This window comes from Passer montanus, unplaced genomic scaffold (genome assembly GCF_014805655.1).
Source record: "Passer montanus isolate IOZ18808 unplaced genomic scaffold, ASM1480565v1 scaffold157, whole genome shotgun sequence".
Taxonomy (NCBI): Eukaryota; Metazoa; Chordata; class Aves; order Passeriformes; family Passeridae; genus Passer; species Passer montanus.
The window spans coordinates 1-25,623 of NW_024362827.1; the positions used below are offsets into that span (position 1 = coordinate 1).

The 25,623-nt window shown below is 55.8% G+C and overlaps 1 protein-coding gene across 4 annotated transcripts; it reads left to right on the forward strand.

Annotated features, from left to right (window-relative positions):
- Positions 1-444: 444 nt before the first annotated feature.
- Positions 445-25,224, forward strand: SLC45A3 (solute carrier family 45 member 3). Of its 4 annotated transcripts, none has more exons than XM_039702593.1 (6): positions 445-523; positions 12,668-12,964; positions 16,753-17,136; positions 17,588-18,400; positions 22,411-22,676; positions 24,399-24,869. In XM_039702593.1, exons 3-6 carry the CDS (start codon positions 16,989-16,991, stop codon positions 24,867-24,869), a joined length of 1,698 nt encoding a protein of 565 aa, XP_039558527.1. In that variant the 5' UTR covers positions 445-523; positions 12,668-12,964; positions 16,753-16,988. The 4 variants fall into 4 exon arrangements, with proteins under 4 accessions (XP_039558527.1, XP_039558528.1, XP_039558529.1 ...); XM_039702594.1 differs by lacking the exon at positions 445-523 and adding an exon at positions 671-1,028; XM_039702595.1 differs by lacking the exon at positions 445-523 and adding an exon at positions 8,415-8,499.
- Positions 25,225-25,623: the final 399 nt, after the last annotated feature.

Below are 25,623 nucleotides of genomic sequence, written 5' to 3' on the forward strand. Positions count from 1 at the left end.
GGGCTGAGGGAACCGGGCTGAGGGAATGGGACTGAGGGAATGGGACTGAGGGAACGGGACTGAGGGAACGGGACTGAGGGAACCAGACTGAGGGAACGGGACTGAGAGAACCGGGCTGTTCTCCCGTGGGGTCTGCGGGGCTGAGGATGCGGGAATGGGGCTGTTCTCCCCGAGAGGGCTGCGGGGAACTGGGCTGCTCTACCGGAGGGGTTTGCCCTCAGAGATGTGGGATTTGGACTGTGGGAACGGGGCTGTTCTCCCGGCGGAGGGTCCGGGGACGGGACTACGGGATCGGGGCCGTTGTCTCCGCGGGGCTGCGGGAATGGAACTGCGGGATCGGGGCTGCGGGAACCGGGGCTGTTGTTCCCGCAGCGCACCGGGCCCGCTGTCGCTCGGAGCTGGCCGCGGTCGTGGGGGGGGCAGCCCGGGGCTCCGCCCGCGGCAGCGCATGCGCCCTGCGGCCCAACCTGCGCGTTTAAACGGCGGCGGCGGCGCGGGCGGCGGCGAGTGCGGCTGTGTGCAGGTACGGCCGGGCACGGGGCACGGGGCACGGGGCACGGGGCACGGGGCACGGGGCACGGGGCCGAACCGAACCGAGCCGAGCCGAGCCGAGCCGGGCCGGGCCGGGCCGGGGGGATGCGCGGGCGGGGATGCGGTACGGCTGCCCCGGGATGCCGCTGGTCGTGCCGGGATGCGGCTCCCGCTGCCGTCCCCGGCGGGTTCCGGGCACACCGCGCGGCTCTCGGGGCTCTCTCCGCGCCTGTAGCCGCTGCCAGCACCGAGCGCTGCCCGGCCGGGACAGCGGCGCTGCCCGGGGGAGGAAGAGGAGGAGGAGGAGGAGGAAGCGCTCCGGGGGTGATGCTGCTGCGGGAAAACAAAAATAAAGCGGAGCAGGAGCGGCCGCAGGTGGGGCTGGAGGCTGCGCTGCCCTCCCGAGCGCTTCCAGCTCTTCATCCCTGCAGGTTCCCCCGCGCCGCTTCCAGGATTCCCGGGCTGGACCCGCAGGAACGCTGAGGATCGCGGGGCAGGTCGGTGAATCCCGGGAATCCGAGCTGAGGGAGTTTTCATTGCCGCCGGTGCTGTTTGGGTTCGGTGCCTCCCCTCCGGCTCTGCTGCCTCGAGCCGTCCCTAAATGCCGTGCTGGGGATAATTCCAGGGATTCCTGGCTTCGGCAGCGCTCGAGGTTGTGGTGGTAAAACGCTGGAGTTGTTTATGATAAACATAAACTACCCGACTCGTCTGTCTTCCCACGGATGACAGCTTTAGGAGGAAGGGAGAAGCACTAAAATGAATTTATTAATTTTATGCTGGTGATGGCCAGACGTGGCAAGATGCTCAATTTCCATTTTTATGTTACAAACAAACATAGAATTGGAAGGGAAGCAGCTTTCCTGCCGCTCACCTGGACCTGTTCGACTCCAGAGAAAGTGGCCAGGCTCAAAATCCCATTTTTGCCTTGTTCTGGTTGTAGATGTGATTCAGGAGAGCAGCCTTTATGTGTGTAACATGAGAATATCTCCGAATTTATAGAAATAGAACATGAGTAAGAACTTCAAAAGTACCCAAATGACCTGGGCACTGAAGTCATGCAGACACTCCTGAAAAACATGTACCAGCCTTGAAACATTTTCTATTATTCACCCCACCTGCAATTTTCTTTCTTTAATTTTTTTTTTAAATATTTGATGCTGCCTGAACTTTCTGGCATCGTCCAGAGCTGCTTCCCGTGGTGGGGAGTGGCACTGGAGCCAGATTGCCAGCCCTGGGATTCCAGGCTGTGCCTCAAACTCTGGATTTTGTTGCCACAGAACATCGTGGAAGCCCGGAGTGCTTGGCTGATGGGATTTGGGACTGAAAAAAAAAAGGATTAGAAATTTGATATGGATAACAAGAATCTCCAGAATTAACAGCAAATTAAATAAGAGCTTTACAGGGGATATAAATCCCTGGATCTTGGGAGGAAATTCTCCTTGCTGTGGCTGCTTTGGGGATATTCCCCTACAAACAGGGACTTTGTGGTGACTTCTGTGGGTGCTGTGTCCTCGAGGTCCCAGTGAAGCCCCAGGTGGCTGCTGGAGGGTGGTGGCTGAGCAGAACCAGCACCATCCCCTGGGAGCACTTGTGGTGCCTCCACGTGCTCCAGCAGCAAAAAGGAGCAAAATCCGTTTTTTTTCAGCAGATTTTTGGCCATGTCTGTGCTGGGAGAGGCTGGAATCACTGGCCTGATCCCCGAGTTAAAAAATTCAGCCCCGGGTCTACTTCATCTTCCCCAGAGTCCCTAGGAAATGATGTTTAGCATAAACTCTTGGTAACCTTTTCCCCAAACTGTTTATTTCGCTGGAGCACTCAAGTGGCAGTGCTGGGGAGGGGAGGAGGGGTGCTTTTGGTTTTTTCTCCCTGAGTTTCATCTCTTTTCTCTTCAGCCAAAGCCTCAGCACGGAGCTCAGGGCGATGGCTGGGCTCTTGTGCCTCTTGGTGGCATTGGGCGTGCAGGCTCTTAAAAATAAAAATACAAAATCACCTTAGTGCTGTGCTCAGGGTCTGTTTTCCTCCTGTGATTTACTCCCTTCGGAGGTTTGCAGTGCTTTTGTCACAGAGGGGATGGCTGAGCATTCCAGAGTGTGGGAATCCTTAAAATCGGAGCTCTGAGTTTGTGTTTGTCCCCCAGGAGTGGCTGCTGGGGGCTGCTTTGGGTGCTCTTTAATGAGTTGTGTCTCCTCAGCATGGCTGAGGCAACATCAAAGCAAAGCTTGGCTCGGCTGGGTGAAATCTGGGGAGGTTTTTGATGGATTTGAGGCTCCGAGGGAGCCAGGAGGGAAAGGAGTGAGGGATGGGAGGTGGTGCTTGGGGTCAGCAGGGAGTGAAGGTGAGAAGCCTTGTCAGGAGCAGCAGGGATGGATACAGAACCCAAAATGGGCTGGATTTCCTCTGTTTGGAAAGAATTCCATCAGCTGATGGTGGGCAGCCAGCCTAGGACAGCTCCTGGTAGCTAAAGCCCAGCCCAAACAGCTAAAGCCCAGCCCAAACAGCCACCCTGGCAAGTCTTGTGACCCCTCAGCCGGGTTCAACCCGTGATTAAAGCTGAGTGTGGAGCAGGGGAGTCATGAGAAGCTGGTGAGCAGCTGTCAGCTCTCCTCAGTGCTGATTTCTTGGTTTCTGATTGCTGAAGATCAGACATGCAGCCTGTCCATGTGAGAGCAGGACCCCCAGCTCAGCTGAGGAAGAGGATGAAGACTCTCAGGGAGGAATCCTGGCTTTTCAGAAGCACAGGGAAGTTTTAAAACCATCCCTGCAAGGCAGTCAAGTGTGGATCTGCACAACTCACCATAAAGAAAAGAACAGGGATATAGGAAAAATACAGGATAATTTAGCAGTTCTGTGCCCCAGTGTTTGGTTATCTGTCTCTGATGGTGTGAAACCTGTGCTGTTCCTTGGGCTGCTGTTGCTCCTCGCTGCTGGAAGAGGCTGATCCTGTGTCCTGGAGCTGCACAAGTTGCTGATGTGCCCAACCCACTGAGCTGTGGGGTTGCTTGTTGAGAAAACAAAGCTGAGAGTGGGGCTCTGAGGCCACCATTTCATCCCTGTTTGTCCGTGTGCTGTTCCTTGGAGGTCCCCCCAGTTTGTGCCCTTCCTCCTTGTTTTCATATCCTAAAATGTCAGTTCCTCTCGCCGTTCCCAAATATTTGCTTAACATTTTGCCAGCCTTGCAGAAGAGGAGAAACAGACCCCCGTGAATATTGTCTGGCAAAATAAGGAGGAATGTGGTCCCAAAGGCTCCTTTGTCTGGGGGCTGGAACACACACAGCAAGGAGCAGGTGCCTGATTTGCTGCTCTGAACCCTTTTTCCTCCTCTCAGCTAAAAGAAAATGCTCTTAGTCCACATCCCAAGGACTGGCCCTGTCCTTCACCCAGGGAAGCCTTGTGGGTTGTTGATCTGGGGATTTCAGAGCCAGCTTTTGGTGGCTTGCAGATGAATCCTCATCTTGGCCACGGCTGGAATACTCGGAAGTTTAAGGATGGCCTCTGGCAAAGTAATGAGGTTTATTTGGAAATAAAACAATGCCTGGCGCTGGGGTTGGTTTGTGAGGTGTGAAAGCTTTTTCCCTTCAATCAAAGGAGTTGTTTTGGGTTTTTTTTTTTCCCAAAAAAACCTTTGTTTTGTTGGGAGCTGGAGTTCTCCGTGGTGGTTTGTCTGCAGGAGCTGGGACTTCAGGAAAAACAGAAATATAATGAGTGCAGTGACTCAAATCCGTGCAGGTTGTCAGCACTCAGAAGACATAAATGTTCTCACGGAGCAGGCTGGAGCCAGCTCCGGGGATAATGTGCACACAGTTGTGGGCAGCACCGAAATCCTGCTTTAGATTTATGGCTTGAGACTTTGGGTGAAATGGGGCATGCAAGAAAATCCCTGGATCACACTTTCCTTGCCAAACATTAGGAGTGAATCCTGCTGGGATCTGACTTGCTGCATGAAGAGGCTAGGTGAGGCTCAGACCTCAGCTCTGATGCTGATTTGCATCCCAATTCCCTGTTCTTAATTTAGGATTAATGAGCAGAGCTGGCTCTTGGGTGGGATTTGAGGTGGGTGTGACCAAACCCTTCCACTTTAGCTGGACCTTGTGAGTGATTTTACCCTGATGGCGATTTTGTGCCTTTTCCATGGGTCTGGGAATGTTGGGCTGGATCTGCCACTGCTCCAGGGTGTTTTCCTGTCCTCCCCCTCTCCCAGGGCTGTGGGGTCACTGCAGTTGATGCCCAAAGTGGTTTTTGGTCATCTCCAGAGCTGGTGTGTCCTGTCAGCTCTCCCTGGGAGCACTGCCTACCTCGCTCTGGGCTCTGGCACAAATTCCCAAACTGCCCTGGGAGCTGTGCACAGAGAATAAAGGATTGTTGTGGTCACGGGGGAGCGCTTCCCTGGCGGTCTGCACGGCTCATAAACCCCAAGTGGAGCACAAAGGGACAAGGAGGGGACAGTGGCAGCGGGCTGTGGTGCCAGGTACCGGCTCGGGACAGGGCAGGGCTTTGTGTGGCCCCTGCTGCAGCAGAGGTGCCTTTGGGAATGTGGGTGACAAACAATTCTTGTGCCTTTGGGAATGTGGGTGACAAACGATTCCTGTTGGGAACGTTGGTGACAAACAGCTCCTGTGCATTTGGGAATATTGGTCACAAACAATTCCTGTGCATTTGGGAATGTGGGTGACAAACGATTCCTGTTGGGAATGTGGCTGACAAATGATTCCTGTTGGGAATGTGGCTGACAAACAGTTCCTGTGCATTTGGGAGTGTTGGTGACAAATGATTCCTGATGGGAATGTGGGTGACAAACGATTCCTGTTGGGAATGTGGGTGACAAACGGTTCCTGTTGGGGACACTGGTGACAGAGACAATTCCTGTGCATTTGGGAGTGCTGGTGACAAATGATTCCCGTTGGGAGTGCTGGTGACAGTTCCCGTTGGGAGTGCTGGTGACAAACAGTTCCCATTGGGAATGCTGGTGACAATTCCCGTTGGGAACGCTGGTGACAAACTCTTGGGGTGGCAGGAGCAGCTGGAACAGCACAGGGACAAAAGGCTGCTGTGCCTGGCCAAGGCCCAGTGAGCAGTTCATGGGCCTGGAAGGTGCAGAGAGGGGCTGGAGAGGCTCTGAGTGTGCAAATCCAGAGAAGAGCACAGGAATGGCACGGGGATAGCTGGAGGGAAGGAAGGACGGACACTTCCCAGCTATTAAATCTTCCTAGCCCATGGATGTTGTCTCAGGGGAGATTCCTGCAGCCCCAGTGCTTGAGGTGCCTCCATGCAGGCTGGAGGATGTGCTGTTGGGGAGGTGATTCCACAGGGCCTCCTTCATCTGGGGTTCTCCAAGCAGGCTGTGCCTGTGCTGCCCAGACCCTCCCAGCCATCCCAGGGCTGACCCAGGGGATGGGTGATGGATTCAGCCCTTCCTGACCCAGAGATGGTGTTTTAAAAACTTTTATTCCATTTTCGGTCTCATGAGAAGGGTGGGGCAATACAGGTGTTATAATTCACACCATCACAATTTAAAATTTCCTAATTACAAAACCCTCTAAGCATTTCTTGGCCTGTCAGCTTTTTGCCACACCATGCTGTAGATGCTATTCCATAAAGTTTACATACAAATCCATACTGTGTGGGCCTTCTGTCAGGCCCTGAGAGCCCGCTACAAATCCACATCCCACAGATGAGCCCTTTGGGCAAGGCAGGGAGTGTGGCTGTCCCTCTGGATGCCTGGTGGCACTGCCAGCCTGGCCCAGGCAGGTGCTGGCTGCCAGCCCCAGGTGCCCTGGCCGTGTGCCCAGGGCACGCTGCAGGAATATCAGAGATCTCTGGGCCTCGTTTGTGGCTCTCTGAACTTTACCCCAGCAAATAATGGCAAGAGGCAGCCTGGCATGAAGAGAAAATCCTGCTCAATGTTTACTGCACAAACTTCCATTCCTGTTTTCAGCAGCAAACACAGAAATTTCAGCTCTCAGAGCTCTTTCCTGCCTGTTCCCCTTGTGCCCTGTGCCCAAAACCCCTCAGCAGCCCTGCTCAGAGGGCTCTGCAAAACCCAGGCAGCTTTGAACTTGAACCCCATGCCTAATTAGTAAAAAGCTAATAATTTATTTAGGGCTGATGCTCTTTCCAGGAGTTAAAATAGAAGTGAGGTTCCTGTTTGGGTGGGGAGTGAGGGGGTGGTAAAAATGCTTCACCTCCTGTAGAAATGGCAGCTTTGAGCCTTGTTTTTTTCAAAAAAAAAAAAAGTGGAAAATTTCCCTTCCACATATTCCTCACTGCTCTGTTTGTTTTGGTGAATGTTAAACCCCTGCATGTTGAGAGTCCATGGCACATTAAACTGATAGTGAGAAGGGGGGAAAGGAAAAAGCTTCTGAAGTTCTCCATCAAGACCTTCCAGTGAAACTTATCTGCCTCAGAAAATAAAAAAATCTGATTGCTCCTTATCTTTGCAATTATCGGGCAAAAATAAAATTGTGGAATCTGCGGTTTTCAGGCCCAGGCCTCGTGGCTGGTGTGTCACGATAAGGAGAAGCCTCCCTGTGCTCCAGCAGCGATCTGAGGCCCTCATTAACCCCCAGGGTTGATGTGCAGGCAGAGCCTGGGCAGTTTTTGCTACCCCAGGCACGTGAAACTGCTTTTTTTACAGCTCTGAGCTGTTGGTTTTGCCCTTAAAACAGCCCAGAAAATTCCCGTTATTCCCTGCACACCTTCCCCTCTGGCAGAGGGTGTGACAGAAAATCCCTTGGACCATTGGCATAAACTCCCCTCTATGGCCAGACTGGGAGGGTGAAACTCAGTGTGGGGACAAGGAGAGCTCAGAGCAGCTCCCAGTTTAAAATATTTAGGGAGTTTTGCTTCATTCCCTCCTTTCTGCACGTTCCCCCCTGCCCCTTACCATGCCAGGGACACCAGGGGGGTGTTTGGAGCTCTGGGCACAGCCTGGCTGTCCCTGGGCTGTGAGTGATGGGGCTCAGCTCTCCCAGCTGGCCCGGGGCTGTTCCTCACCCTGCAAAGGCTCTTTTGTCTCCTTCAAAGCCATGACCTCATTTTACAGACAGAAAACAGAGAGGGAGAAACCCCCCAACCTGCCGGGGGAGGTCAGAGGGGGCTGTTAGCATCCAGCTTCTCGGGCAGGGACACGAATAACTGGGGTTGTGGGGCAGAAAATGGCCATGGAGGGGTGGCCTAAGCACCCTGTGGTTGCTGAAGGCCTCCAGGTGCCTCCTGTGAGGAAGAGCATGAGCTCAGGCTCCCAAAATTTGCAGCCAGAGGGGCTCTGGAATGGTGTGCCTGGAGGATGTGTGGAGTTTGGGTTGTTCCCTTTTTCTCCTGAGGGACAGGCTCCTGGCAAAAGCTGGAGTTCAGTTTTGGAGTTCAGTTTTGGGTGCTGGTGGCTCCTGCTGGGTTGAAATGCGTCTGACCCCTGTGTGGGCACAGTCTGGGGTCAGGGACACCCCTCATCCCCCCTAAAACTCCACCAGGAGCTGCTCCACATCCCAGGATTTGCAGCCTCGTGTCCAGCCCTGCCTTGCTGAGGCCCCTGGGTTTGCTCAGACACCAGAGCTGTCCTTTCCACCCCAGAACCACTCCTGAGGCTCCTCCGGCCCCGTGACTGTCATTCTCCAGATGAAGCCAGGAAAGAGTGGTGGGGCAGAGCTCCTGGAAGCCCCGAGGAGCCGGAGCCGGCCTGCCCAGGGCTCAATGTCCCCTCAGCACTTCTGCTCCAGCTGCGAAGGAGAAGTTGCAGTTTCACTTCCCATTTTCCCAGCCCTGTGAGCAGAGAGGAGGGCTCACAAGAGCAGAGCAGTGAGGGCTGCTGTCCCCTCCCTGTGACACATGGGGAAATGCTGTCACTCAGCACTGGGGGTTTTTTAACTCAGGGGTTTTGTGTCGGGGTGCTCGGTGCTGAGCTGGCCCTGTGGGTGCTCTGGGTGCCACCAGCACTGCTTTGCTCTTCTCTTTTCCCAGCTCCAGTGTGTTGGGGTAAGCACTTTGTGATCCCTGTTTTGCTGGGAATTTCAGAAGATTTCAGCCGTGCAGAGCCAGGGAATCCCACGTGCTTGCTCGGGCAGGGCTGGTGGAGAGGGAGGGCTCAGCCCTCAAAGTGGGGTGCTGAGGAGCAGCACAGCAGCTCCTGTGCACTTCAGGGGGCTGCAGAGGAGAAAAAGCAGATTCTGGGTGTTCCCGGGGTTTTGGTTTGGGGTCACTGGTGGAGGTACCCGGAGTCCTGGACAGTCCTGCTGGGGTTTGAGGGGCTGTGCAGTCCCAGGGCTCTGGGGACAGTGAGGACAGGGGGTGACAGGAACAATTTGGGTTCTCCCTTACAAATGCAACCCTTTGCAAGCCTCACCTCTGCTGAGGACGTGTCCACGGGGCCATCAGGGCACAGCAAACCCATCCCAGCGCCCCAAATTCCCTCTCGGTGGGTGGCTGGGGTGCCCGGGCAGCCTTGCAGGGCTGGGTGTGCTGCAGGCCCTGGATGTGCTGCAGGCCTGGGGGTGTGCTGCAGGCCCTGGATGTGCTGCAGCCCTGGGGATGTGCTGCAGGCTCTGGATGTGCTGCAGCCCTGGGGATGTGCTGCAGGCTCTGGATGTGCTGCAGCCCTGGGGATGTGCTGCAGGCTCTGGATGTGCTGCAGCCCTGGGGATGTGCTGCAGGCTCTGGATGTGCTGCAGCCCTGGGGATGTGCTGCAGGCTCTGGATGTGCTGCAGCCCTGGGGATGTGCTGCAGGCTCTGGATGTGCTGCAGCCCTGGGGATGTGCTGCAGGCTCTGGATGTGCTGCAGCCCTGGGGATGTGCTGCAGGCTCTGGATGTGCTGCAGCCCTGGGGATGTGCTGCAGGCTCTGGATGTGCTGCAGCCCTGGGGATGTGCTGCAGGCTCTGGATGTGCTGCAGCCCTGGGGATGTGCTGCAGGCTCTGGATGTGCTGCAGCCCTGGGGATGTGCTGCAGGCTCTGGATGTGCTGCAGCCCTGGGGATGTGCTGCAGGCTCTGGATGTGCTGCAGCCCTGGGGATGTGCTGCAGGCTCTGGATGTGCTGCAGCCCTGGGGATGTGCTGCAGGCTCTGGATGTGCTGCAGCCCTGGGGATGTGCTGCAGGCTCTGGATGTGCTGCAGCCCTGGGGATGTGCTGCAGGCTCTGGATGTGCTGCAGCCCTGGGGATGTGCTGCAGGCTCTGGATGTGCTGCAGCCCTGGGGATGTGCTGCAGGCTCTGGATGTGCTGCAGCCCTGGGGATGTGCTGCAGGCTCTGGATGTGCTGCAGCCCTGGGGATGTGCTGCAGGCTCTGGATGTGCTGCAGCCCTGGGGATGTGCTGCAGGCTCTGGATGTGCTGCAGCCCTGGGGATGTGCTGCAGGCTCTGGATGTGCTGCAGCCCTGGGGATGTGCTGCAGGCTCTGGATGTGCTGCAGCCCTGGGGATGTGCTGCAGGCTCTGGATGTGCTGCAGCCCTGGGGATGTGCTGCAGGCTCTGGATGTGCTGCAGCCCTGGGGATGTGCTGCAGGCTCTGGATGTGCTGCAGGCCCTGGATGTGCTGCAGGCTCTGCAGCACCTGTTGGCGTTGCAGCCCTGGGGAGGCCGCTGCCCTTTTTAAGTGTCTGTCTCTTTTTCCTTGCTCCTCACTTCCCGGGTCCCCTTCACAACCAGCCCATTGTGCTGTGGGCTCCAGCAGCTGGGTGGAGTGTTTCAGGCTCAAGTGTAATTTCAGTGCCTTTAAAAGCTTTTGGAGGGCTTTTTTTCTTTTTTTTTTCTTTTTTTTTTTTTTTCTTTTTCCCCTGAAGAGGACAGCAACGCCTACAAGGGATAATTTGATGGATTACTCTGCAGGGCTGAGGGGCTCTCCTTAATCCCCTTTGTGGGGCTGTTGGAGGAGACGCGGAGCAGAAGCCCCCAGCCCCAGGCAGAGAAAAGGCAGCTCAGCAGGGTGGGTTTTACACTCTGACACATAAATACAGGCCCTGGTCATGTGGTGCTGGATATAATCTGTGCCCGTCCCCACGCCGAGGAGAAGGGGGCACCTGGAGGGGGCTTATTTTTTCCCCCTTTCCAGTTGAATTTACATTTTGATTCTTCTGCTTAAAAAAAAAAATAATAATAAGCAGAGAAGAAAGGCCCGGGGGGAGAGGTTGATTTGGATCAAGTGCCAGGGGTGATGGGCACAGTCTTTAAACAGCAGAAATGAGTGAAAAGCAGAAGCAGATCATCTCATTTCCCCTCCTGCTCCGGAACGGGGGCTCCTCTCATGAATAAAAGCAAGAGCCCGGGTCGTGCAGCAGCAAAACAAAGCTGTGGCTCTGCTGTGGAGCCAGCCAAGCTTGTCTGGAGGTCTGGAGCTGCTGCAGCAGACCTGACACTGCTCAGGGGAGCGTGACCACGAGGGCTGAGGCTCTGGGGCTGCAGTGCTGCTGCTTTTGGCTGTGTTGAGGAGGTTTTGCTTGATGAACTTTGGTGAGGAGATGCCAGTCCTGAGTGGGCAAAACGCTGCCAGACCCCGCTGTGCACCAGCACAAATCCCAGCCCAGGCTGGAGATCCCTGTGCAGCTGAGCTGGGCTTTACTGGGGCTTTTCACCCCCTCACCCTGACCTGAACTCACCTTTGGGGTGCTCCTGGTGAGGGGAGGCTCATCCCAGCAGCCCTGGCTCCTGCTGGCTGCAGGACTGGGGGTGCCCAGCTCCAGCAGTGCCCAGCTCCCATTTCCCGTTGTTCCCAGTTCCAGCAGTGCCCAGCTCCCGTTTCCCGTTGTTCCCAGTTCCAGCAGAGCCCAGCTCCCGTTGTTCCCAGTTCCAGCAGTGCCCAGCTCCTGTTTCCTGTTGTTCCCAGTTCCAGCAGTGCCCAGCTCCCGTTTCCCGTTGTTCCCAGCTCCAGCAGTGCCCGGCTCCCGTTGTTCCCAGCTCCAGCAGTGCCCAGCTCCTGGCCGTGTTCCTGGCATGGATGCCCGGGGGCAAAGCTGCCCGTGCTGGCCCTGCCATGGCCCTGGGCTCACGCCTGTCCCCCAGAGAGCTGCCCCAGTGTCAGCCTGGCCTCTGCTGACCCCGTCAGTCACAGGGGGCTCCAGTTTGGGACGGGAGGAGGAGGAGGCCTGGCTGGAGCTGGGCGCTCTTTGCTGGGAGGAAGGCTCCTGGCAGGAGCAGTTCCTGTGCCCCTGGCTGTGGGACAGAGCTCTGGGATGGGGTCAGAGCATCCCTGCAGGGTGAGCTCTGAGGGTGAAGGGCAGGCAGGACAGAGCTCCTCCACGCTGCCAGCATTCCCTCTGGGCTGTGGGAGATGCCCTCGGCTGTGTGTCTGTGCCAGGGACCCCTCTGTGCCCTGAAGGACTCAGGATTTTAGCTCTGGGAGCAGCAGGATCCCTCGTAGGGGGGTGCAGAGGTTCCAACGAGGCAGGAGAGAACTGTCCCCCAAATCCAAGGGTGTCCCTGGAGAAGCTGGGGATGTCACAGGAACAGCCCTTCTGTGACTCCATGGACTCAGACCCTGGCTCTGCCCTGGGGTCGAGGGAGGGAACCCCAAACTCCTGAGGGGATTTCCAGGCTGCTGCTCTTTCCCTGAGAGTGGAGCCCCAAGGGGGGCTCCAAGGAAACGCGGGGTTAATTCAGAGAGCCCAAATCAATCGCCCTTCTCCCCTCCCCGGGCTGTGAATGGGGTCAAGGAGATTTGGGAGGGGAGGAGGGCCGGGAGGGGGTCAGGAGAGGTCAGGTGAGTGTTCCATTCCATTCCAGGAGCCTGCCAGAGCTATTCTCCATGGTGCATTTCCCATTCAGCGGCGCTGAATGGACACTGATAGCTGTGAAAGACTCTGGCTGCTCTGAGCTCTCTCCCCTTGAGCTCTGTGCCACCCTTTCTTCCAAAGGGCTTCAGGGAATTCATAAAGAGCCCCTCGGAAGGTTGGAAATGTCACGCTGGGGCTGTGAATGGGAGCTGTTTGCCTGCCCCTCTCTCTGGTGCCATTCATGGGCAGGGAGGGTGAGGATCTGAATCACCTGGGCACTGCTGGGCTGGAGCAGCCCCACCTCAGCCAAGGGATTTCCTTTCCTAAGGGAATGAGGCAGCCCTGGCAGGTCAGGAATAATTAATAATCAAATAATCAAATGGTTTGGGGGTTGGAAGGGATCTTAAATCTCATTTTGTTCCACCCCTTGCCACATGCAGGGAAACCTTCCACCATCCCTGGCTGCTGCAGCCTGGGCTTGGACACTTCCAGGGATGGAGCAGCCACATTTTCTCTGGGAAACCTATTCCAGTGTCTCAGCATCCTCACCCTGAACCAAATTCCCTGCTGTCTGGTCACTGCTGTCTGTTGAGCTGTGGAGGAGGTGCACAACCACTACAAATCAAAGCCTGCAGCCACATCCAACATCATCTCTTGGTCCCTCTGCACCAGCAGCAGAGATTATGGAGTAGCAGGACATGGATTCTTCCAGGAATAAATGAGTTTTTCTCTGCCAGGTAAGTACACCTACATTTTATTTTGAAAACAACCAGCCCTCCCTCTTCACTCTAAGCACTGCTGAGATGTGATTCCCTCTAAGACCCTGTGTTGGGAAGATTTAGGAGATTGGGAGGAGGAGGAGAGGCTTCTTTGTGTGTGTCCATCTCTGCCTGCACATCCACCTTTTCCAGGTGGTTTTTCCTAAAAGCTTCCCTGGCTTCTCCCTCTCTGCCTTTGTCCAGCAAAGCTTTGCTCCTGCCCTGGACCCGCCCTCCTACCTGGCTGCCAGGTGAGGCAGCTCTGGGAGTTGATCTGCTGTTTCTCTGCAGGGAAAGGGCAGGAAAAATTGGGTTTGCAAGCTTTAAAAGCAAACCAGAAAGGTTTAAAAGCAAAATATGGCTTGGAGGTGGTTTGGCTTTTTTAAAAGCAAAGCAGAGAGCCGTGGGTTTGAGATGGTTTGGGTTTTTTAAAAGAGAGCCATGGCTTTGGAGATGGTTTGGGTTTTTTACAAGAAAGCTGTGGGTTGGAGATGGTTTGGGTTTTTTTAAAAGAGCCGTGGGTTTGAGATGGTTTGGGTTTTTAAAAGAAAAAGGGATTTGAGATGCTTTGGCTCTCCTGGGGAGGGAGGAGGAAGAGCAGCAGCTGATGTCCCATGGCACGCCAGCTCTGGGAGCAGCTGTGGGACAGCCCCACATGTGGCTCCCTTCTGCTCCTGAGGGCTGGAAACCTCAAAAAATCCCTTTTTGGGCACTGCTGTTGTCCTTGTCAAGGTGCTCCAACCCTGTTCCTGTTGTGGGAATTTGGGGAAATGAGGCTGGAGGGTGAGAAGTGCCAGTGTCACCTGCAGCAGCTGCCCCCGTGGGGCTGGGGAAGGTCCCCAAGCCCCTCTGGGATGGGCAGGGTGCTGCCAGCTCCCCTGGGTGAGTGAAACCCTGCTGTTCCACCAGGATCTCCAAGTTGGGAATGGATTTTCCTGACTCCTTCCATGCCAGAGCAGCACAATCCAGGGGATAAACCCCCCTGGGAAGGATTGGATTAGGGGTTTGAGGAGAGGGTGTTTGGTCCTGCTGCTGCTGGGGCTGTCACTCGGGGCCAGCAAAGCTGCAGGCACATCTTGCTGCCTTTAAAAACAAAATACCAGCCCCACGTGCTAAATCTCTGCTGGAGCACCAGCAGATCAGCAAAGGAGGGTGATAAATGTGAATATCAGGGTTTTTTTTTTTGGCAGAATTCAGGTGTGAGCCCAGAGCTGGGGTTTCCTCAGGGCAGCACCTGTCAGGGGGTGCCAGCAGTGTTTGCTCAGGCTCAGCGAGGGGCCCGGGCACAGGAGTGGCACGGGGACAATAACTGTTATCAGCAGAAAGGGAGGGCCCTGAAACCAAACCTGTGCTGGGTTCCACCTCTGCTGCCCTGCAAACCCTGCAGCAGCCTCTGCTGAGCGCCTGGGCTGGGCTCAGGGAGCACCTGCAGGTGAGTCCTGGCTCCCCGAGCCTCCCAAACTCCCTTCCCCAGCCCCTGCCTCACAAATCAGCCGTGCAGGACATTCCCCTGCCCAGCACAATTCCCTGTCTCTGTTCTGTGGGGGAAATGAACAGAGTAATGAATGGGTACTGGGATGGAGTTCAGCTCAAACAGGAAAGTTCATCATCTGCTGCAGTTTTATCTACGGCTTTATTGCAGTTGAGACTTCTCATCTCTGGCTGTTCATGATTATTGATTGCTTCAGGGATTTATTTTCTCCTTGAAGCCCTGGGAGGGTGTGGAGGGGGAGGAGAGGTCTGTTCCTACCTGCAGATAAGAAATCCAGCTCTGCCTCCCAACTGCAATTCTCAGGCAATGCACAGACCCCTGCTGCCTCCCCAGTGCTCTGCCACAGCAGTGAAAGGGAAGAAAGCAACTTTTAGTCTGTGTGAGGCATCTGTCACTGGGTGTTTGGGGTTTCTTTTGGGGTAGCTCCCCCTCTCTGAGTTCTCCAGACCCCGATCACAGCAGGCAGTGGACATTCCATCCCCCCCTGAGGTCTGAGTCTCTTGGTTAATTTTCCTTGTGACTCTGGGAGCTGCTGGAGCTGAAATTCCTCATCCCGGGGCTGGGCTCCAGCTGGGCCCCCCTGACCGAGCTGGGCTGACACATCCTGTGTGGAACCCACATCTGAGCAAGGTGGGCGCTGCCCCCGGCGCTTCCTGGGCTGAAGGGATGCTCAGCCCAGCCCGGGCTTCCTTTGAAGCTGCCTCTGGTGATTAAAGCAAAACCGTTCCCCCTTTGTTTGCTGTTCGACCTTGGGCAAGGCGGTTGTTGAAAGGAGGGATCTTGTGTGACAGTTGAGGGGAAGTGCAGGGTCCCCAAAGGGGAATAATCCGTATTTATTGAGTGGCACTGGCAGCTCCTGAGCTCAGGAGTGGCACTTTCCTGCAGTGAGGAAGTGATGGAGTGATGGCTGAGCCTCATCCTCACCCTGCCAGCCTCCCCCAGCCTCCCCCTCGTGGGTTATGAGCTGATGGTGACACGGAGAGAGAGAAAAGTGACAAAACTGTGTGGTCCGTACCTGCCTGCACACACCTGTGCTGTGATGGAGGGCAGGGAGGGCTCGGGGGGCACTGATCTCACCAGGCCACCTCCTCCAGGTGTTTTTAGCAAATTCTGCTGGGCTGGATGCTGGGGAGCTTGGAGGGTTTCTGTCATTTGGGACTGAGAGGCGTCTGCTCCCTGGTGCCCTGCTGCTCAGCCCCTGGCCCCATCCCCTGGCCTCTCCCCTCTGGGGAGAAGGGAGCAGTTACAGGGCAAATAAATGACTCAGTCTAATGAGTAAGGTAATTGCCATTTGCTGTTAGATGAGGCTAAAGTGGGTCAGGTTTGTTTGTGAAACTCTACGGAGGCACCGACTGTTCTCCGTGCCCCGTCCCGGGCTGGAGGTGGCATCTGGGTGAAATGGCTTCCCCCGGAGCCTGGGAGCAGCACGGGGTGTCCTGGTCACAGGCGGGGCCCTGGTGGCCTCTGGGCATGAGCCCGTGTGGCTGCAGGCACTCCCCTGATCCTTGGAGGGTTAGGGTTAGGGTGAGTGATTTCCCTGCAAGAGGAGACCCCAAATCCTCTGTCTCGCTGCCATCTCCACGAGGTGGCCAGACAGGACAGAGAGGTCATCAGTCCTCGAGAGCAGGATTGGGTTTTCCCAAACCCTGTCCCCCAATAAAAAAACAGGATTGGGTTTTCCCAAACCTTGTCTCAAAAAAACCCCAGGCTTGGGTGTTTTCCCAAACCCTGTCTCATCTGTCACAAACAAACCTTGGGGACAAACCTGTCAGGGATGGAACTTTCATCCTTTCACCTGCCCCTCTCCCAGACCCTCCCCAGCCTGTCCCTTTCTGTGGTGACACATCCATGTGTCTCCTGGTTTTACCCCACAATCCCTTGGAGATAAATTTTTCAGGGATGGAGCTTTCATCCCTCCACCTCTCCCAGCCCCTCCCCAGCCTGGTGGGATGGGGACTGTCCCTTTCTGAGGTGACACATCCGTGTACCCCTGGTTTTACCCCACAATCCCTTAGGGACAAACCTGTCAGGGATGGAACTTTCATCCTTCCACCTCTCCTGGCCTGGTGGGTTGGGGACTGTCCCTTTCTGAGGTGACACATCCGTGTACCCCTGGTTTTACCCCACAATCCCTTAGGGACAAACCTGTCAGGGATGGAACTTTCATCCTTCCACCTCTCCTGGCCTGGTGGGTTGGGGACTGTCCCTTTCAGCAGTGACACGTCCCTGTGCCCCTGGTTTTACCCAGTTCCCCGCTGTGTTTAACTCCCCACAGACCCCAGGCTGTGAGCAGCAGGGGAAGCCTGCGGTGGGATCCCTGCTGGGCTCTGCACATCCCACAAGAAGAGGAAGAGGAAAAGACGGTTCCTTGCCGTTGATGAAATGGGAAGCAGCATCTCCCCAGCAGCCCGGGACGGGAAGCTCCAGTCCTTGCCTGGGGGGCGTCCCTGGGAGCTGTGCAGCTGGCAGGACACAGCCCTGTGCCACTGAGGGCTGGGGGCCAAGGACAGCATGTCCTTCCAGAGCCGCAGGACCCAGCTGCTGCTGGTCAACTCGCTGACCTTCGGGCTGGAGGTGTGCCTGGCTGCTGGCATCACCTACGTGCCGCCGCTGCTGCTGGAGGTGGGCGTGGAGGAGAAGTTCATGACCATGGTTTTGGGTAGGCAGCTTTGTCACCTCTCTGAGGTGGTTTTTTTTTGTTTTAAACCTTGCAGTCTGGAGGGTGGGGGGTGAGTGAGAGCAGGGAGAAACTCTCACTCAGAAACCCTGAGAACACAATTCACTTGGCAATCCAGGACAAGAGTTTATTAGGAAAAGGTGTCACTTTCATTGTCTGACTTGCTAAGTTGAGGCCTGAGTGGTCTCAAAGTGAAAACCTCTCACCCCATTGGTGAGCTATGGTTTTGGGTAGGCAGCTTTGTCACCTCTCTGAGGTGGTTTTTTTTTGTTTTAAACCTTGCAGTCTGGAGGGTGGGGGGTGAGTGAGAGCAGGGAGAGTTATCCCTGCTGGGGCTGTGACCCACTGAACCCTCCCAAACTGACCAGACATCCCTTTTAGGAGTGCCCAGGGACCAGCTGCGTCCCTGTGACAGCCCGTGTCTCTTTCCCAGGGATAGGCCCTGTCCTGGGGCTGGTTTTTGTGCCCCTGATCGGCTCGGCCAGCGACCACTGGCACAGCAGCTACGGCCGCAGGAGACCTTTCATCTGGCTGCTGTGCCTGGGCGTGCTGCTCAGCCTTTTCGTCATCCCCCACGCCAGCAGCCTGGCCAGCCTGTGTGCCCTCAACCCCCGGCCTCTGGAGATCGCCTTCCTCATCGTGGGCATCGGGCTGCTGGATTTCTGTGGCCAGGTGTGCTTCACCCCGCTGGAAGCCCTGCTCTCCGACCTCTTCCAGGAGCCGGACAGCTGCCGCCAGGCCTTCTCCATGTACGCCTTCATGGTCAGCCTGGGGGGCTGCATCGGCTACCTGCTGCCCGCCATCGACTGGGCCTTCCTGGCGCCCTACCTGGGAGGCCAGCAGAGCTGCCTCTTCACCCTGCTGGCCCTCATCTTCCTCGGCTGCGTGCTGGCCACGCTGTTCGTGACGGAGGAGGCCGCGCAGGGCGATGTCCCGGCCGGGCCGGCGCCCAAGGACGCGTCGCCGGGGGTGTCGGTGTGCTGCTGGCGGCGCGGGCCGTGCGTGGCGCAGGGCCGGCGGGCGCTGCAGGCCGCCGGGAAGCTGTGCCTGCTGCTGGACCCGCGGCTGCACGGGCTCTGCTGCCGCGTCCCCAGCGCCATCCGCCGCCTCTTCGTGGCCGAGCTCTGCAGCTGGATGGCGCTCATGACCTTCATGCTGTTCTACACGGATTTCGTCGGGGAGGGGCTGTACCACGGCGTGCCCAGGGCCAAGCCGGGCACCGAGGCCAGGCGGCACTACGATGAAGGTGAGGAGTGGGTCAGGGAGGGAGGGAGAGGCTCCAGCCCTCAGAGTGGGGAGTCAGGAGGTGAAACAGAACAGGTGTCTTGGTTTGGAAAGTCAGGTGTGTGCTAAGGAAGTCAGGAGTCTCCCCTAAAATGGGAAATGTAAACCTTCTCCCTCCAAATTGCTATAATTTATAATTCTATACAATTTATAAATAGACTATATCTTTTATAAATTTATAAATAGATTATATATTTTCAGCATTTATAAATAGATTATATATTTTATAAATTTATAAATATATTTTATATAATTTATAATATGATATAATTTATCATTTTAAATTAAGGGGCTCTCAGGCAAAAAAATATGGGAGCAGGAATAACAGTTTTTTATCAGGGAAGAAAATAAAAAGATAAAGTAAACAGTGCAGTAAATCAAAACAGCACTGACAGAGTCAGACACAGCCTGACACCCTGTGGGTCAGGGTGCTGGCAGCAGTCCCATTGGAATTGTGGCTCAGCCCTCCTGCAGTGTCAGGGGTGGCTCTGCTGGAGCAGGGATCCTGTAGAAGGGTGCAGTCTTCCTCTGAAGATCCAGGGGAAGAGGCAGCTGCTGCTCCTCTGGGAATCCAGTGCAGAAGCCGTGCTGGTGCTCCAGAATCTCAGATTCTATCCAGGTAGGAATGCCTGGCTCCTCCCTCTGGGCTCACATCTCCCATGGATGCTGCAGTTCTTATCAGCCATGCAGGGACATTCCACAGCCTGTTATCAGCAGATGTGCCCCCGAGGGAGGAGTGGGTGTGGAGGAGATAAGGAAAACTGCCCACTGAGCAGGAGACAACTGCCATCCAGATGGCAAAGAGAATCCAATCTGCTTGGCAATCCAGGACAAGAGTTTATCAGGAAAAGGTGTCACTTTCAAAGCCTGACTTGCTAAGTTGAGGCCTGAGTGGTCTCAAAGTGAAAACCTCTCACCCCATTGGTGAGCTGTGAATAGCACACTCTGGAGAACCTATAAACAATGGTTACAGAATGAGAGATAATAATTGTTTTAATTCTTTCCTCCAACTTTCCCACAGCTTGTCACAGCTTCCCAGGATTTTCCTGGGAGAACTGTGACTCTCTCTCTGTTCAGAGGATATCTGATTAATAATTAATAATTAGCATTGACTCTATGATTCACAGAAGGCTGATCAATTACTTTATTACTCTTATCATATTATTCTATCATTAAGAAACCCATTGCTTTTATAGACACAGCTGGACATAATTGGTCCTGCAATCCAAACACCATCACCCTTGGCTAATTAAGAAACCACCCTTTGATAAACAAATCTCCATAGCACATTTTACATGTTCACAACAACAGGTGCAGCAAGTGGAGATAAGAACTGTTTCTCATTCTTTTCTCTGATCTCCTCACAGCCTTCCCCAGGACAATTTTTGGGAAAGCTGTGCCTCTCTCTGTGGCCAGAGAGCTGCTGCCACGTTCCCTGGGGTAGAAATGTTTCCTGGGAGCTGGGGATGGGCACAGCTCTGCTGATAACACCAAAAAAAAGCTACAGCAAACTTGGCTTTCTGCAGCTAGGTGAGGACAGAACATTTTCCCATGGCTCCCAGAGCGTGGCACAGGGCACCCGGTTGGGAAACACCTCCTGGTTCTTCCAGCACGGATCTGGCAGGGCAGCCCTGGCCTGGGGCTGGGCTGCTGAGTGCCAGAAGGCTCTGGAAGTTTGCACAGGGAGCAGGATGGGGCTGGCTCTGTCTGCAGGCTCTGCTGGAGAGCTCCTGGCGCTGCTCTACCCTCCTTTCCCAGGGGGGGCTCAGGGTGCTCCCATCCTTGGGGAGCAGGGTGTTGTGTTCATAGGAATGAGGTGGGATTTTCTGCTGCTCCCCTGCATGCTGCTGGGACATTCCCACCTGCCAGCTGCTCCTGGAGCCCTCCAGCAGCTCTCCCAGCCCTCAGCCCCCTCCTGGCACTGCTCTGCCCTCCTTTCCCAGGGGGGGCTGAGGGTGCTCCCATCCTTGGGGAGCAGGGTGTTGTGTTCATAGGAATGAGGTGGGATTTTCTGCTGCTGCCCTGCATGCTGCTGGGAGATTCCCACCTGCCAGCTGCTCCTGGAGCCCTCCAGCAGCTCTCCCAGCTCTCAGTCCCCTCCTTTCCCAGGGAGGGCTGAGGGTGCTCCCATCCTTGGGGAGCAGGGTGTTGTGTTCCATCTGAGTGAGGTGGGATTTGCTGCTTCTCCCTTCCCTGCTGCTGGGAGATTCCCACCTCCCAGCAGCTCCTGGAGCCCTCCAGCAGCTCTCCCAGCTCTCAGCCCCTCTCCAGTGCCTCAGAGCTGCTCACAAGCCTGCAGCTGCCACATCCCCAGGCTGGGACACTGCTCCAGCAGCCCTTCACCTGCCCACAGGTGTTGCCTGCTGGCCCATTCTGCCTGCTGGTCGTGCCACAGCCTTGACTCCCTCCCTAACCACTCTTTTGGTCTCCCTAATCCAAATATTTTATTCTGGAGGCACCTTCCTGCAGTTTGGCACTCGGAGGGCCCTGCAGCACACTGCCCCTTTGTGCTGGGTGTCTGTTTAACTTAGAGGCAGCTTAATTATTATTGAGCACTGGCACTGTTTAGCTCCCAGCAGGTCAGCCCTCCATTGTGCTGCCTGTCATAGAAACATGTGTTGAGTAATGATCCCTGCTCCAAAGAGTTAATGGCTTTAATTCCCTGAAATCTGAGCGATCTTTGTGAGAGGGTAAGGTCCGGATTGCCACCGGATGCGGCAGCTGGGAGCAGGTTCTGTACTTTACCTTGGCTCCAGCACAATTCCTCCTTGCCTTTGTTCTGCTGCTGCCTTGGGCATCAGATAACAACGGATCCTGGGTCAGCAGCAGGTGACAGGGCCTGGGCCAAGAGCAGGAGGAAGGGACAAACAGGGACATCCTGCCAAAGGCTGGGTGGCATTTGGGCTCCCACGGGCGGGCTGGGGTGCCCACGAGGCAGGGAGGGGCTCTGGGGGTGCCTGCTGCCATCCTGGGGTCTGGGGGTGCTGCTGCCATCCTGGGGTCTGGGGGTGCTGCTGCCATCCTGGGGTCTGGGGGTGCTGCTGCTCTGCCCCCCGGGCCAGCCCAGCCTGCCTGGGCTCCCTGGCCTCGCTCTCTGCTTGGGAGTTTGGGGCTGAGGCAGAGGGAGGGACGGTTTGGGGTCTGGGACTGATGGAGAGGGATGGTTTGGGGTTTGGGACTGGCAGGGAGGGACGGTTTGGGGTCTGGGACTGACAGGGAGAGATGTTTTGGGGTTTGGGACTGACAGGGAGGGACGGTTTGGAGTTTGGGACTGATGGAGAGGGAGGGATGGTTTGGGGTTAAACACTGATGGAGAGGTTTTGAGGTTTGGGACCAAGGGAAGGATTTTTTGGGGGTTTGGGACTAATGGAGGGGGAAGAATATGTTGGGATTTTGGACTGACAGAGAGAGAAGGATGTTTTTGGGGTTTGGGACTGAGAGAAGGATGTTTTGGGGTTTGGGACTGATAGGGAAGGATGTTTTGGGGTTTGGGACTGATGGAGAGGGAAAGATGTTTCAGGGGTTGAGGATTGACAGAGAGGGAAGGATGTTTGTGAAGTTTGGGACTAACAGGGAAGGATGTTTTTGGGGTGAAGGTCTGACAGAGAAACAAGAATATTTTGGGATTTGGGACCAAGAGAGGATGTTTTTGGGGTTTGGGACTGATAGGGAAGGATGTTTTTGGGGTTTGGGGCCAGGAGAAGGATGTTTTTGGGGTTTGGGACCAAGGGGAGGATGTTTTTGGGGTTTGGGGCCAGGAGAGGGATGTTTTTGGGGTTTGGGACAGAAAGAAGGATGTTTTTGGGGTTTTGGACCAAGAGAAGGATGTTTTTGGGGTTTGGGACTGAGAGAAGGATGTTTTGGGGGTTTGGGACACAGGGAATGATGGTTTTGGGCTTTGGGGCCAGGAGAAGGGTGCCTGGCTGTGAGAATCGGGGCAGCCAGGGCAGTGGCCATCCCCTCTCCCCCCAGGTGTCCGCATGGGCAGCCTGGGCCTCTTCCTGCAGTGCATCACCTCCATCTTCTTCTCGACAATCATGGACCGGCTGGTGAAGCACTTTGGCACGCGGGCAGTGTACCTGGCCAGCGTGGTGTTCTTCCCTGGGGCAGCCTTTGTCATGTGCCTGTCCCACAGTGTCACCGTGGTCACCATCTCCGCCGCCCTGACTGGATTCACCTTCTCTGCCCTGCAGATCCTGCCCTACACGCTGGCATCCCTCTACCACCACGACAAACAGGTGGGGATCTGCTCCAGGCCAGCCTGGCCCTGCAGATTTTTCTGGTTTTCCTGTGTTTTAGGGGAAATTGGTCTGGTTTAGTTATCCCCGTGTGAATTCTGCCAGCTACAAAACCCAAGGATTTTCAGCCCTCACAGGTGCTGCTTTCCAGTTTTCATCCACAGCACCAGGATCAGTAAAATGAAAGCCCAAGCTCTTCCTATTCCCTTAGCTCCGAGATAAAGAAACCTTGTGAAACTTGTGACACCAGCACAAAGGCTCCTAACCCTCTCCCACAGATGTTATCCTTGTGGAGAAGTCCTAGGAGGTTCCCGAGTTGCAGGCTGGATTAATGGGAGTTCCTCTTGTGCTGCAAATGCAGAATTAATTTGTGGTTTGAGAGCAGCTCTTTCATCCCAAGGGCAGTGGTTGGCTGTGCCGTGGAGCCAGTGGGAGTTGTTCCCACAGGCATCCAGATGTTCCCATTGAAGGAACCCTTCGGAGCAGCCCATCCCAATTGGCACCAGGAGTCCTGTCAGAATGGAGGGGGTGAGGGAATGTTCAGCTTGGCAGGAGCTGCAGCTTGCCTGGGATCTCCCATGGATGTTTTATCAATGGAGTGAAACCCAAACTCCGCAGGCTGGGGAGGGGAAGGCCACATTCCCCAGGCTTTGCCAAAGGCTTGGCAGGGAAAGGCTGGGAGGGCACAGCTGCCTTTGGTCTCTCCTGCCCCTGCTCTGCTGGTGTGAAAATGCTCTGTGGGAACACTCCAGAGACCTCACAGCGTGAGCAGAGCGAGCAAAAAAAGGGTGAGGAGGAAAAGATTTTGGTTCCCTCTGCCTCTTTTTTCCTGGCTGGAGTGAGGAGGGTCTGGGCAGGCAGATGAAGCAGCTTGGTTGAGGTTTGGTGCAGAGCTGAGAAAAGAGCCCTTCCCCGAGTTCCCAGGACTGTTGTGTCCCAGCTGGTGGCACTTTTAACATCCCAGATGAGGAGGGGCTGCTCACGCTGGGCTCTGGGTGTGGGTTCCCAGTCTCCCACGCCACAAACCCCAACGTTGCTGTTTGCCCTGCCCTGGGTGTCTGATCTGCCAGCAGGCTGGCCCTTCACTCCTGCCCTGCCCCAGGTGATTGCAGGGTGGGCTCAGGGCAGGTTCCCTTGGCACCCCGTGAGGAGGTGACAAAGCAGGAATTGTCCCCAGGCTGGCTTTGGGCTGCTGAGCCCCAGAGCCTGAGCACAGCCCAGCCTTGGCTGGGCTCCCCTGTGAGTCAGGGCTGCCTGGCATCCCGTGCCATGGGGAAGAGCCAGCCTGGCTCCAGAGCCCATCTCACGTGGGCCAGGCTCAGGCTGGCACTCCCTTGAACACACACAGAGCTCTGGGTTTGCTCTCCTGCACAAAAACAAGGCCCCCTCGGAGTCCCAGCTCCTTCCTCAGTCACCTCCAGAGTCCCAGCTCCTTCCCCACTCACTTTCAGACTCCCAGCTCCTTCTTAACTCACCTCCAGAATCCCAGCTCCTTCCTCACTGACCTTTCAGAGTCCAAACTCCTTCCTCACTGACCTTTTAGAGTCCCAGCCCCTTCCTTACCCACCTCCCAAAGTCCCAACTCCTTCCCCACTCACTTTCAGACTCCCAGCTCCTTCCTCACTGACCTTTCAGAGTCCCAGCTCCTTCCTCACCCACCTCCCTGGTATTTCCCACAGGTATTTCTCATAAATTCACCCACCTCCCTGGTATTTCCCACAGGTATTTCTCCATAAATTCAAGAGGAAAGAGGAGGAAGACGCCGCTCTGCTGGACAAGAAGCCAGCCTTCTCCAAGGGGCTGCTCTCCAGCCAGAAGCTGTCTTACCAGAATGGCCACGCTGGGAGCCTCTTCTCCTCCTCCTCCTCTTCCTCCCCCTCCTCCTCCTCCCCTGCAGCCGTGTCCAGCTCTGCCCTGTGTGGCAGCTCCCCCTGTGACGTCTCCCTGCGGATCGTGGTGGGGGAGCCGGAGCTGGGGGCTCCTGCCCGGGGGATCTGCCTGGACCTGGCCATCCTGGACAGCGCCTTCCTCCTGTCCCAGGTGGTGCCCTCGCTCTTCATGGGCTCCATCGTGCAGTTCACCCAGTCTGTCACTGCCTACATGGTGTCAGCTGCTGGCCTCGGCCTGGTCGCCATCTACTTCGCAACCAAAGTTGTCTTTGACAAGGGTGACGTGGCCAAGTGCTCCGTGTGACAGCGGGGCAGCCACGAGGGTGGCAGAGCCAGCTCTGTGTGTGTGTGTGTGTGCCCACGGGGCCACTCGGGGGGTGCCTCGTGTGGCACTGGCTGTCCCCAAGCTGGTGCTGCCACCCCAGGTGTGGGGCTGGGGGCAGCACGGGGTTAATCTCAGGTGTAAATAAGAGGCTGTGGGGCGTTGTCCTCAGGGCCTGAAGTGCTCTCCAAAGGTGCCTTCAGCAGAGGGAAGCACGACACAGCAGCACCAAAGGGGTCCTGCAGGGGGGAAAAGGGAATTTTTTGGGGTTTCCCTGTGGTAACGGGTCATGTTCTGAGCAGGAGCAGCACAGGGAGGGGATCAAGCACTTCCTTTCCTTTCCTTTCCTTTCCTTTCCTTTCCTTTCCTTTCCTTTCCTTTCCTTTCCTTTCCTTTCCTTTCCTTTCCTTTCCTTTCCTTTCCTTTCCTTTCCTTTCCTTTCCTTTCCTTTCCTTTCCTTTCCTTTCCTTTCCTTTCCTTTCCTTTCCTTTTCCCTCTCTTTTCCCTCTCCTTTCCCTCTCCTCTCCCTGTTTGTTGTAGTTTTTCCCCACTTCTTGAGCAATGTTTCAGCACATGGGGCACTGGCAGAGATTTCCTGGGGGAAGAAGCAGCAGGGCCGCTGAGGTTTGGCTGTGGTGCCAGGGGGTGCCCAGGTGTACCCCCAGTGCCCTCCTGGCCTTCCCCACCTCCATCCAAAACCATCCAGGAGAAAAGTTACTGTGCCTTGTTTTGGGAA